The sequence below is a fragment of the Phaenicophaeus curvirostris genome, chromosome 30, assembly GCF_032191515.1.
Source record: "Phaenicophaeus curvirostris isolate KB17595 chromosome 30, BPBGC_Pcur_1.0, whole genome shotgun sequence".
Lineage (NCBI taxonomy): Eukaryota > Metazoa > Chordata > Aves > Cuculiformes > Cuculidae > Phaenicophaeus > Phaenicophaeus curvirostris.
Window position 1 is genome coordinate 4,578,950 of NC_091421.1, and position 13,755 is coordinate 4,592,704.

The following is a 13,755-nucleotide window of genomic DNA, read 5'->3' on the forward strand; positions in this document are numbered from 1 at the left end:
GCATAATCTTCCCATCTTGTCTGAAGACGTCAGAGTGACTCAATTTGGGCGTCTTATCTGTATGTGCTGGATGTGGTCGGCATCCCGGCGTTCGGCTGACTTAGCAGATCTTCTCTCTTGTCGTGGAGCCACCGTGTGGGATGTTACAACCAAATCCTGCTGCCTCCCAAGAAAGGCAGCTACCGTGAGTCTGGAAATGGCAAGAGAGGCCATGAGAAGGTACAGCCTTCTTTTCTCGAACCAAAATCGAGCTACTCAACACCTCTCTGGGGCTGCTCATCACAAGAAGGTGCGCTGGGCTGCAGAACGATCTGGAGAACTAAATTATCTCTCTTGTAGCTGACAATGGAGAAATAAGACCCTCTTCATCCAAGCTGCTTCTGAAAGGGAAGGTGTCCCCTCCCTACTGCCCTTTCTCCACCTGCGACATGTCACACAGGGCAGGACACACGCGTCCAGGTAACGGTTGGCCAAGGTTTATCTGAGTCCCTCAAGTGTAGGATAACCCTTAGCCAACTGTTACTTGAGTCCCTCAAGGGCAGGATAACTCTTGTTCAACCTTGACTTGAGCCCTCAAGGGTGACTATCTCCATTCTCCTCTACCCTTATTTGTGGAGAGACCGTGGTGCCAAGCAGCCTCTGTCCCAGCGACCAACACTAACATTTGCGTTTCTGATCCCTCCGGTGGCTTTTGAAAGTGAATCTCTGGGCTGGCTTCTCAAAGGCTTTGAAGTGCCTGTGGCTGCAGGGAGACACCAGTGACACTTTCATAAGTTTAGGTGAAGAAGTCTTGTGGGTGACTGTGAAAATTCTCACACACACATATATATCCCACTTGGAAGCTTAAAGATAGCATAAGACGGAACTGCTAAAATGCTATTAAGGCTTTGAAATGCATTTCTTTTGCCATTTATTGATGATTTTCAGGAATGAAGCACTTTTTTTCTTGAAGTTCATACACATAACTAAACCTATGTTGGATTAAGAAGACCCAGAAGTTATCTTCAAGGTGTCCTTTGGGCTGGTAGTCAAATGATCGGGCTGAGTCCATCATACTTTATCATTTTGAAATAAGGAGCAACTAAAAGGTAGAAGGAACTCTGATGCTTTCTGAAGTTAAAAGAACTTTGTACTTCATAGCTTGTGCGCAACATTAAACATTGTTTTCTAGTTTGAAGCACCAGCTGGTATCTTAAAAATATGTTTTTCTGAAGTTAATTTGGTCAGCACCCTTTCTCCTCCTGCCCCGAGTTACTGTAGTCAAAGATGCCTTTGCCATACCTCTTATAGCAAGGTCACCCATCAATGTGCTTGGACCTCTGCTGGTTTTGCCACTATGATCTGGCAGCGTTCCTGCAAATTCACAATCCCCGTGGCCATCTGAAAAGCACAGCGAAGGAGCTCAGCCATTCTTCTTCTCTTGCTCATCCCACTCCGGTGCTCAGAGTCTCGGAACCTGGTTGTCTCAGACCTTGGGAGACAGATTCTGCAGAAATGTGCCTGGGAAGAAGGCACTTTCCACCCCCACTGATGCTCTCGGGAGAGGAAGCAAGCACCTCGTTTCTAGATCAAAAAGAAATGCTGATGGTTGTTAAATGTTAATGCGTGGTATTTTTGCTCCACACTGGGAAACCGCCTCTTGGAAAGCCATCAACAATTTTCCACTTAGGAAGGAGATTTGAGGCTAGCTTGGGAGGAATTGTGAAAGTCTCATTCTAGTTGCTTTTCACCAAAATGCTTGCTTGACATTGAGCATCAGCACAGAAGATCCAGATGCAGACAAGGCGTGAAATCATTAGGAAGAGATAGAAGGGTGGGAGGAGGGAAGAACATGACTACATCACTGTAAAACATATTTGTCCAGATCTCATAAAGATAGGAGAGTCCACTTAGTCACGGAGACCTGTTTCAATGCTTTAGCTCTTCTATTCTCTTCTGCACCGCAAAGCGTATTTCTGGGTGGAGTCAACAATTTGGCAAAAATCTGTTAACCACACTAAGCTGATGAAGAAGTAAATTTGTTTCCTCTTCACGCCCATGCCGTCCCAGCCCACCTCCAGAAACAGATAAAAGGGAATGCCTGAAGCTGTGGAACCAGAGAAGACCGTGCACACTTCTCTCCGCGTTCATCCCTTGGCAGCGCAGCTTCATTGGGTTTTCTGCTCTCCTCGACTTCGCTTGGAAGGACCAGCCATGTCTCGTCAGTCGATCTGCAGAAGCTTCGGAGGAGGAAGCAGAAGGGGATACAGCTCTTGCTCTGCCGTTGGCGGTGGCTTTGGAGGAAGCGGAGGCAGAACCAGGATCAGCTATAGCTCCTTCTCCACCTCCAGGGGAATTGGAGGCAGTGGACGTTGTGGAGGTTTTAGCAGCAGGAGCCTCCATAACCTGGGTGGCAGTGGAAGAATTTCCATGGGTGGCTCTTGTGGCCCTGCATACGGATGTAGAATTGGAGGCTTTGGTGGAGGCTATGGAGCAGGATTTGGCAGCATTGGAGGAGGTGTCATTGGTGGAGGAATAGGGAGCTTTGGTGGTCCTGTGAGAGGTGGCCCTGGGTTCCCTGGTGGCATCCAACCGGTGCAGGTTGACCCAACCCTCCTGCGGCCAGTCCATGTTGATATTGATCCTCAGATCCAACAAGTGAAGTGCCAGGAGAAGGAACAGATCAAGACTCTTAACAATCAGTTTGCCTCCTTCATTGACAAGGTGAGAGGCTGGAAATGTATTTGGTTGAGAAAGGGGATTCTGAGGAGTTTTTTGGGTAGTGGAGAGGGAAAGATTGTCCTCCTCAGTTCAACGTTGACAGGTCTGGAAGGCTGGTAGGGTTCTCATTGAGTCCTCCTAGGGAAATGTGTATCTTTTACATCCTCAGGGAAACCAAAGGGCTTTCTCAAGGTTTGGTTGATCCAAGTTCTTCCTTAGATGTTCTCTCTGGTGTTCTCTGTGCAGTCAGGCTAAAGGGATCACGGTGCACTCAGTTATCCCAAGTGGTTCTTTAAACCTGTCCTTTTCCAAGGATGGTTTCTTCTTGAGGAACTTGGAATTTAGGAATCAGCTTTCAATTAACTTCTGGCTGTTCCTTATTTCAGTTCAAGTACAGCTGAGTATTCTTTAGGCTTCTTGCACTGTGAAAACATTGGTTATAAATTCGCTTTATAGTTACTGAATATACAAAATACATGTTGATTATTGTTTGTGATTAGAGGAACATTATCTGATATTGAGACAAAGGAGATTCGTTCTCCAGAAGGTAAAAAAATCATAACTGATCGGATGCTTCTGCAAATTAATATCGGTCAAAATTCACAATAGGAAATGACAATAATCTGTAAATCTGGAATGACATCTTTCGAATAGATAATAAACCAAAAAGTAGAAGTATAAGAGGAGAAAAGAGGAGAAATGCAAAGGTAACCGAAAATAGAGGGGAAGGAAGAAAGGAAGGAATCTTCTTCTTGGGAAATTGCCTTCATGCAGCCGTAGTCCTGTTGGGGATGTGAGAAATGATTCCCACAGACACCCAAATAAGAAGGAGGTTTGAGTAGGATGATGTCTCGCAGGGTGAATATCTTACATATCACTTTGTGGGCTTTCAGGTCCGCTTCTTGGAGCAACAGAACAAGGTTCTCTCCACCAAGTGGGAGCTCCTCCAACAGCAAGGGCCTTCGGGGCCAAGGAAGAACCTTGATACCATCTTTGAAAACTACATTCAGAACCTGAGGAGGAGGCTTGATTCTCTCCTGGGACAGAGAGGACAACTGGACTGTGAGCTGCAGAACATGCGGCAGTACGTGGAGGAGTACAAAACCAAGTAAGTGCAGTGACAGACTAGAGAAGAACTGAGCACCTAGACATGAGAGCTGAGCCACCTGGAGGTGTTCACACTGTCTTCCCTCTCTAGAAATGGGAAGGGGGTTTCACTGGTTGACTGATGAGCAGTCCAAGAGACCCATCATTCCTTGTCTCCTTCAACAGGTACGAAGAAGAAATCAACAGGCGCACTGCTGCTGAGAATGAGTTTGTGGTGCTCAAGAAGGTGAGACACGGAGGTACCAGGAGAGGGAGGGTGTGGTGGGATGGGCTGGAAAGATGCTGGAGGCAGCACCAAGGTGAGCAGCTTCAAGTAGCTTCCAGCATTAGCTGCCAGTACGTCTTCTGACATGGGATGAAGGTGTTTTCTGTCTGTGTGATTTTCCCTTCAGGATGTGGACTGTGCCTACATGACCAAAGTAGAGTTGGAAGCCAGGGTGGGAGCTCTGACAGATGAAATCAGCTTCCTGAGGTGCATGTATGAGGAGGTAAGAACTCTCCCTTCCCCTGGAGTGGCTGAAGTTGCAACGAAGGGTGTGTTGGCCAAGGACACTGAGGGTGAACTGGGTGCCTACGTGGACTCGGTCTGGAGAGGTTGCTTGGAGTTGCTGCATGTTTTTCCCCTTCAATGGTTGAGCAAAGGTTTTTCCCCTCCAATGGTTGACCCTTTATTGGTTGTAGGAACTGGCGCAGATGCAGACAATCAGCCGGGACCTGTCTGTGGTGGTGTCCATGGACAACAACCGTCACCTGGATCTGGACAGCATCATTGAGGAGGTCAGGCGTCAGTACGAGCAGATTGCTCAGAACAGCCGGGCTGAAGCTGAGGCTTGGTACCAGAGCCGGGTGAGTGGAGAAGCAGTCAATGATCCTTGGAGAGTCTGTGCTGTTGGCTGCCCTGACACAGAGCTTGGGAGCCACCTGAGTTCTGGTGTCACTATGGGTTGCCTTGTTTCCATACTGTCAGTATGAAGAGCTGCAGAGCACTGCCGGAAGACATGGGGACAACCTCCGCAACACCAAGATAGAGATCCAAGAGCTGACCAGGAATGTCCAGAGGCTGCGGGCTGAGATTGAGAGTGTGAAGAAGCAGGTAGGGGTTCCTCAGCATCTTCTTGGGGGATTGTTTTCAGGCCGGGTCATGGATGAGCTGGGTGGTGTGCTAAGGATAGTGTGAGGGAAAACCATTGAAATTCATGTCCTCTGGAGGAGATGGATGGTCCCTGCCTCTTTTCCATCCAGTTTGTGCCCTGAGGACTGCTCCAGCAGACACAGCAGAAGGAAAATGAGAAACTACATTTCTTTTTCTCAGAACCAGCAGTTGCAGTCAGCTATCGCTGAGGCTGAGGAACGGGGCGAGATAGCTCTCAAGGATGCCAGGAGGAAACTGGAAGAGCTGGAATGTGCCCTGAGCAAAGACAAGGAGGAGCTGGCTCGCTTGCTGAAGGAGTACCAGGAGGTGCTGAACGTCAAGATTGCCCTGGATGTTGAGATTGCCATGTACAGGAAGCTGCTGGAGGGCGAGGAGAACAGGTGAGACCTCCCATTTGGTTGTCTCTACCACAGTGCTGTCTGTCCTTGGACAGACTGGGGTTTAATGATCTCTCACTGCCCATTTAATGCTTGAATCCAATTTACTTTCATCATTTTCCCTACTTTTGAAGGCCAAAATAGAAATGAGGTCCCTGCAGGGAATATTTCTCACTGGTTTTGATTGATGTTAATTGAAAGAGGACATAAAGGAGCACTTGGGAAATTACATGGAACTTAGTTGCTTTCTATTATATCAGCTTTACCACTTGTGTTCCTTCCCCTACACAGGCTCTGTGGAGAGAACCCATCCAACATCAATGTCTGTAAGTACCAGTGCATCATCTTCTCTGCCAAGTGGCTTTTCCCCTGGGTTTCATGAGGGTTCCCTGGCTGCCACTTGATGCCCAGTGAGCATGTTCTTCTCTTGCAGCCGTGGTAGGAAGAACCACAATCGCTGGAGGCAGAGCTGGTGGCTTTGGAGCTGGCAGTGGCATGGGAGGAGGAGCGTGTGCGGTTGGAGGAGGAAGCATCATTGGAGGCGCTTGTGGCGTGGGAGGAGGAGTACTCAGTGGTGGCTTCTCTTCTGGAAGTGGAAGAATGTGCAGCTCTGGAGGTGGCAACTTCGTCGCAGGGGGTGGTTCCTCCTCTGTGAGGAGATGTGTCACAACCACAACGGTCAAATCTTCAGGTGTCAAATACTGAGCCCTGACCTCAGTCTCTCCAAGGAAAGGAGCATCTTTCCCTTTCTCCAGCCAGCAGCCCAGCCTCTTCCATCCTGCATTGGTACCCAGCGAAGAAATGAACTCTTTCCCTCACAACCGTCTCACACCATCCTGCCTGAGGGAAGATCTGCAGTGAAACATCCTGTTGGCAGAGCCTGGTTCCTCTCTGCTCTCCACCACTCTCCAAGGATGGAAGATCTCCCTTGTGGGTACCAGAGACTGCAAAGCTCATCCAACCATCTTCCGCTTCTCGCTGCTACCCCCGGCTGCTGTGCTGGCTGAGGAGGAATGTGTATAAAATCGCTCTTTCCTTCCATTTTTTAAGGTCTCTTTTTAATGGCCGTGTTTCCCTTGCGACTTCCACGTGTCCTGCATGTTACCCACGTGCTTATTTCAGCTATATCAGGAATTCACATAAGCAGAAGAATGTGATGATGTCTCATAGTCAGATTTAGGAGTGAGGAACAGGTCTTTGGAGATGTCCACCTTCCCTTGGTGGAGTAATTTGGCAGCTTTAATACTTTATAAATTCCTTTCCCTCCTCTCCTTCACACCTGACCTATGTATGACCTCATTGCAAATCTGCTGTGCGAACCCAACTGCATGGTTGCTTTCTACCAGCATCCCTTTCCTCCATGTTCTTTCAATACCAATAAACTGCAGACAGATGAAAAGATCTCTTTGTGTCATCTTATCACTTAATGGTCCTTTGGGAAGGGAAAGATGTGGTTTATTCTTCACTGTAAGTAATGACAATGCCCACAGTATCTGTCCTATGGTGTAAATCATGGAGCACCATGAACTACCCAGCTGAGATGAGAAGGAGGAAGATTTCCCTTCTGTCTCCTCTTAGGAAGTGGCATCTAGCTCTTCCACAGAGGAATCTCCATCTCTCTGCAGGGTGGGAGAGCCATGGTTGTGAGGGTGGTGGCAGAGGAAGGGAACACACTATGTCAACCTAGTGGTCACGAGATGGGAGGATTGTCTTCATCTCAAGCATAGCAGGATGAGGTGTCCAGCCCTCGTTTGATGGACACCTCAGAAGCAAGGCTGGTACAGCCCTCAGTGGGGACACTGTGGTCAGAACATGGCAAGAACGGTGTCAGATGGCTCATGGTGGCCTGGAAGTGATGGTTTGAACATGGTGGTCTGAGAGGGACAGTTGTGGCAGTTGGACTGGAGCAGTTTCAATGTGGCAGCTGGGATGTGGTGGTTCAAATGCAGACATTGGGATGTGAATCATAGAATCATAGAATCATAGAATCACCAGGTTGGAAAAGACCCATCAGTCATTGAGTCCAACCATTCCCATCAGTCACTAACCCATGTCCCTCAGCACCTCGTCCACCCATCCCTTAAACCCCTCCAGGGAAGGGGACTCAACCACCTCCCTGGGCAGCCTTGGACAGGGACCAATGACGCTTTCCTTGAAATTTTTTTTCCTGATGTCAATCCTGAACCTCCCCTGGTGGAGCTTGAGGCCATTCCCTCTCGTCCTGTCCCCTGTCCCTTGGGAGAAGAGCCCAGCTCCCTCCTCTCCACAATCTCCTTGCAGGGAGTTGCAGAGAGCAATGAGGTCTCCCCTCAGCCTCCTCTTCTCCAGGCTAAACACCCCCAGCTCTCTCAGCCGCTCCTCTTCTTCTCCAGCCCCCTCACCAGCTTGGTTGCTCTTCTCTGGACTCGTTCCAGAGCCTCAACACCCTTCTTGTGGTGAGGGGCCTAGAACTGACCCCAGGATTCAAGGAGCGGTCTCACCGGTGCTGACTACTGGTTGGACTAGGGTGGTTTGAACACGTCCATTGAGATGGGGTGGTTTGTACGTGGGATGAACGTAGGGATGTGACAGCTGAACTATGATTTGTTCAATCATGTCCTTTGGGATGTGGCAGTTGGATGGTGGCCGTTTGAATACAGCCATTGGGTTATGGTAGTGGGACTGGGGATGGTTTGAGCTGTTGGGTGGTGGCAGCTTGAACGTGGCAGTTGGACTGTGGCAGCTAGCGCCGTCCTCAGCACATCTGTCATCCCAACAGGACCACTCAGTGGATAAGGAGTTGGCTCAGTGGTTGCACTCCAAGAGTTGTGGTCAATAAATAGCTCAATGTCCAAGTGGACACAAGTGATAAGTGGTGTTCCACAGGTGTTGGTGTTGGGAACAGTGTTTAACATCTTTGTTACAGACATGGACAGTGGAATTGAGGGCACCCTCAGCAAGTTTGCCGGTGACATCAAGCTGTATGGTATGGTTGACGTGTGGAGGGAAGGAATGTCAACCTGAGGGACCTGGACAGGCTTGAGAGTTGGGTGAACCTCATGAAGTTCACCAAGGCCAAGTGCAAGGTCCTACATCTGTGTTGGGGCAATCCTGAGCACAGATACAGGCTGGGCAGAGAACGGATTGGGAACAGCCCTGAGGAGAAGGACTTGGAGTGCTGGTGGATGAAAAGCTCCACGTGAGCTGGCAACATGAGCTCACAGCCCAGAAAGCCAAACCGTGTCCTGGGCTGCATCCAAAGCCGTGGGACCAGCAGGGCAAGGGAAGGGATTCTGCCCCTCTAGTCTAGTCTGGTGAGATCCCACCTGGAGCCCTGTGTTCTGGAGTCCTCAGCACGGGAAGGACATGGAGCTGTTGGAGCGAGTCCAGAGGAAGCTATGGAGATGATCTGAGGGCTGGAGAACCTCCTGTATGAAGACAGGCTGAGAGAGCTGAGGTTTTTCAGCCTGGAGAAGAGAAGGTTGCGGGGAGATCTTAGAGCAGCTTCCAGTACTGAAAGGGGCTCCAGGAAAGCTGGAGAGGGGCTGTTGATCAGGGAGGGCAGGGAGAGGATGAGTGGGAACAGGTTTTGAGCTGCAAGAGGGGAGATTGAGATGAGATCTTAGGGAGAAAGGTTTTCCTGTGAGGGTGGGGAGGCCCTGGCCCAGACTGCCCAGAGAAGATGTGGCTGCCCAATTCCTGGAGGTGTTGAAGGTTGGGTGGGGCTTCGAGCCCCTGATCCATTGGAGTGTGGCAGGGGTGAAACCAGATGGGCTTTGAGGTCTGTTCCAACCCAACCCATTCCATGACTCTATGGAGTCAGCCAACCCATCGCCACCACGCTCAGCCCTGATGAAGCCTGCAGCTCCCACCCTGGTGCTCTGTAAGCTTCATCGTGGGAGGACACCAGTGGCAGGACTGCAGTGGGTGGTTAATGCACAGATGAAGAGAAATTGCCCTCCACCCTTGGCTGGCACAAGGACAAGCAGCACCATCTATCTGAGAAGCAGAGCTCTGACACGGGCTCCAGCACCTCCCAGAGCGGTGGGAAGGTCTGGAGATGTGCTATGTGGACACAAATTACTCATGAAAAAAAAAAAAAGCAGTGTGAAAGTATGAGACTCAGCTCCAAACCTGCTATTATGACTCCAAATTGCCCAGCTAGGTTAGTCATTAGCCCTCTTGAAATAACATCCCATTGCAACCAAATTAATTTGATTAATGCTTGGCTGGATTCTTCTCCAGCATTGGGAGGAGTGAGAGCCGGAGTGGTGGGTGAATCAACCCTGACTGTGCTGCGTGCATATTATCCTGGTGCACTCTTGGGGTTTGTCGGATAAAAGAGTGGAAATGGAGAAGATCTGTGGTGCAGAGGCCTTGCCATCCAAATGAACACAACAAATGAAGAGGAAGGGATTGTTCTTACTTGAGCTGGTGTCACTTTCACACCACTTTCTTTTTCCCCCAAATATTCTTTGAGCTGACATAGCTGATGACTTAATCCGATGTTTATACCAGGCTGTGATAGAATAGAATCATGAAATCATTAAGGTTGGAAAAGCCCTCCAAGCTCATTCAGTCCTACCACTAGCCTAACCCCACTGTGATGACTGAACCCTGTCCACAAATGCCACAGCCACGTGATTTTTGAACCCATCCATGGATGGAGACTCCCCTGGGCAGCCTCTGCCAGCCTTCACCAATCTTTCAGTAAAGAATTCTTTTCTAATATCCAAGATAACACTCCCCTGGCACAACTTGAGTCCATTTCCTTTCATCATATAACTTGTTACTTGAGAGAAGAGACCAAAACCCACCTCACTCCAGCCTCCTTTCCGGGAGCTGCAGAGAGTGATGAGGTCTCCCCTCAGCCTCCTCTTCTCCAGGCTAAACAATTGCATTCCCTAAGCTGCTTCTCATAAAACTGGTTCTCCAGATCCTTTCCAGCTCCGTTGTCCTCCTCTGGACACACTCCAAAACCTTGATGTCCTTCTTGTACTGAGGGGCTCAAAACCGAACACAGAATTCCAGGTGTGGCCTCAATATGCCACCTTCTCTCGTTTGTATTATATAAACCATGACATATCTGATTCTAAAATTTATAGCTTGGGATGGGAGAGACCAAGCAGTCATCTCTTACTTCCTCATCTCAGTGAGGAACCTAAGGACAGGTAAAAGCTGAGAGGGTGCAAAGCCCTCGAGCATTCCTGGGGACTCCTTCAGGAGGATGGCAGAGAGGGTGAAGATCTCCTGTGTGCTGAAAAGCAGGAAGGCAAAGATGCAGGCGTCGTCCTGCAGAAAACCACAGGCTTTTAATAAGTTTTTCCTGGAGATGGGCCAGGCTGTTAACACGCAGGTGCCAGAGTTTATCTTTCCCATCTGCTGTGCTCATGAAAAAGGGAGCGATGCTAATTGCTCAAGTGCATCACGCTTGAATGAAAGATCGTAACAAACTGGTGATGGGGCAGTGCACGAGCTGCTGGCCCTGGTGTAAAGGAAGATCCCAGTTTACAGCGATTAGACCTGTTTTCTTTAAAAGGAATGAGCTTCCTCGTGCAACAGCCACAGTGTGATTCTTGCTGTGATCTCTCTTCAATAGTTTTTGGTAGAGAAGTTTCCTTTTTGGGGAGGAGCTCTTGGTCAGGGAGTGCAGGGAGAGGATGAGAGGAAGGGTTTTGAGCTGAAAGAGGGGAGATTGAGATGAGATCTTAGGGAGAAATATTTTCCTGTGAGGGTGGGGAGGCCCTGACCCAGGTTGCCCAGAGCAGTGGTGGCTGCCCCATCCCTGGAGGGGTTCAAGGCCAGGTTGGATGGGGCTTGGAGCCCCTGAGCCAGTGGGAGGTGTCCCTGCCCATGGCAGGGGTGGAACTGAATGGGCTTTGAGATTCCTTTCAACCCAAAACATCCATGATTCTATGATTTTGGGCATAAAGGATAAAAATATAGGTTATATACATGTTTTTGTTGGTGTCAGTTCTGCTTTCCTGAAGTGAAGGGCATGTGCTCTCTGTGCTGATACAAAATCTGCTCCCAGGGAGTCTCCTATGGGCTCTGCTTAGGTGCTGAGGAGATCTGCCTGTATTTTTGTATGGTTTTTGTCTTGCAAAGACCAAAGTGAGATGGCAAAATCTTTATTCCAGACATTGACCGCAGAGTTTCCATCCCTCAGTCTGATTGACCTGGAGTTGTGAGATGCAGCCTAGGACTGTCGGCCCATTGAGCCATCAACTGGTTTAGTGCGAGACCACTGGTGTCCGGATGCTCTGCGGCTCAGAGGACAGTTAGATCCAAGCTGGTGGGACTCTGAGAACTTTTCCTTTCACCAAGCATTGCTGAGGTAGGAGAGAAAGGAGATGGCACCCTCCACAGAGCCCTCAGGGGAGCCGAAGAGGAGCTTGGCCATACACTGAAGGAACATCAGGACTTGTTGAGAGTGAAGACAGCCCTGGACATTGAGATTACCATGTGGAGAAAGCTGCTGGCAGGAGACAGAGCAGGTAGACGTCTATCATGTAGCCTGGTCCAGGGTGTGAGTGGTGCACTGTTCATTGCATTAGAACATGGAAAGAAATCTAATAGGTGCAACTTTTTTATGAGCTTATTGGGGAATGAATCCAGATGGCTTTATATTGACTGTAATTACAGCTGTAATAAGTTTTTAATTGTTACTCATCATGTTTATTATGGGAGGGCCTCAGAAGCTCCCAAGACTCCTTCCCTTGGGTTGATCACTGTGCAAATATGAGGGGAGACTCACCCACTTTGTGGTCATATTGGATATGACAGCAGACAGCTGGCAAGCAGGAAACATTTGCTTTTATGAGTGACACTGCTTTGTTGAAAGGATGAGAACATTATCTCCTGGGAGGTAATCTGCCTCGGCACCCTTCACGCCATATTTACATGGCATGTTATCTCCTGAGCAGCTGGAGTCCTTCATGATCCTGAAGGAGGAGGTGTTCAGGGCAAAGGAGCTGAGGCACAGAGAGATTAGAGGAGTTTAATGGCAGAAACCAGCCTCCCTTGGAGCCTTATCTACACTTCAAACACCCCCAGCTCCCTCTCCTCCAACTCATCTTGCTGAAGTTCAAAACCAGCTCGAATGCCCACCAGAAAACCTGCTGACTTTTTCAAGAGAGACTGCAATCAGTTCATTGTGAAAGCAGCAACAACAACCAAGTATCTGGGCTTGGAAGGAGTTTTAAACCCTACAAAGAAAGAACTAAAAGCTTCTGCAAGCAAACACGTTGGCAAGTGTATGTACAGCTGGGTAGCTACCAAAGAAATTCAGCTTTTGCAAGCTGTGCTCCTCTTCATTTCTTCTAGATACTAAACCACCTTCTTTCTTGCCTCTTCAGGTCCTGACAGCTCTTGCCTTGGATTCATCCTGAGTGAAACTGGGTCTGTTTTCAGGCTCCAGGGATGCCTTGTGCCAGCACGGTGAATCTTGCTCGCTGGCTCACTGAGATCCAAAGAAATCCGCGTCCTAGAGCATCATTTAGGGCTTTGCAAGAGGATTTGGGCCCTTTGCCTGAGTTAATATCCACCTCTACTTTGATTGTGGAGGTTGTGTGAACACTCAAGCACCTTTTATCCCAGCCTTTTCCTCCTGTTTGATGCCAGCTCCGTTCCTCTGTGGGAACGCTCAATGAACTGGAAGCAAATCACACGCTGCTCCCGTGTTACGTGGCTCTGAACTGAATATCTGCTCCCACATAGCCAGGTGACTTGGATGAACGCTGCCAGGGCACGTGGCACACCTCCAGCTCCCTCCTGGCCCCATTGCATCCAGGGATCTCTCATCTAACACTAGGACAGGTAGAGCAGGATTTGTAGGACTTACAGCAACCGCATCACCTGTGTCTGGTGCTGACAGAAAACTTTCCTCCTCTTCTTCCTCATGCCCACTCTGGCCTGGATGCTGCTGCTTCTCTGCACTTCATCTTGCTCTTAGGCTCATGGGCTCTGCCCAAAGAATGGGCTGATGCCCACAGAATCATAGAATCAAGGAATTATTCCCGTTGGAAAAGCTGCCTAAGCTCATCCAGTACAACCATTAGCCCAACCCCACTGTGCTGTCTGAACCCTGTCCCCAAGTGCCGTGGCCACACGCTTTTTGAACCCCTCCAGGGATGGGGACTCCACCTGGGCAGCCTCTGTCAGGGCTTGACCACTCTGTCAATAAAGGAATTTTTCCCAATATCCAATATAAACTTCTCCTGGTACAACTTGAGGCCATTATGTCTTGTCCCATCATTTGTTAATTGGGAACAGAGCCCAACCCCACCTGTCTCCAACCTCCTTTCCAGGAGCTGTGGAGAGCAATGAGGTCTCCCCTCAGTCTCCTCTTCTCCACGCCAAACCCCTCCAGCTCCCTCAGCCACTCATAGACCCCTGGGCTCCAGAGCCTTCCCCAATTCCACTCCCTTCTCTGGACAC

General features: G+C 49.3%; 1 protein-coding gene across 1 annotated transcript; it reads left to right on the plus strand.

The window, feature by feature from the left end:
* The first annotated feature begins 2,174 nt into the window (after positions 1 to 2,174).
* On the plus strand, positions 2,175 to 6,736 carry LOC138732407 (keratin, type II cytoskeletal 6C-like). The gene is made up of 9 exons (XM_069879017.1): positions 2,175 to 2,703; positions 3,594 to 3,808; positions 3,973 to 4,033; positions 4,200 to 4,295; positions 4,489 to 4,653; positions 4,775 to 4,900; positions 5,120 to 5,340; positions 5,629 to 5,663; positions 5,771 to 6,736. Exons 1-9 carry the CDS (start codon positions 2,194 to 2,196, stop codon positions 6,040 to 6,042), a joined length of 1,701 nt encoding a protein of 566 aa, XP_069735118.1. The 5' UTR covers positions 2,175 to 2,193; the 3' UTR covers positions 6,043 to 6,736.
* The last annotated feature ends 7,019 nt before the right edge of the window (positions 6,737 to 13,755 follow it).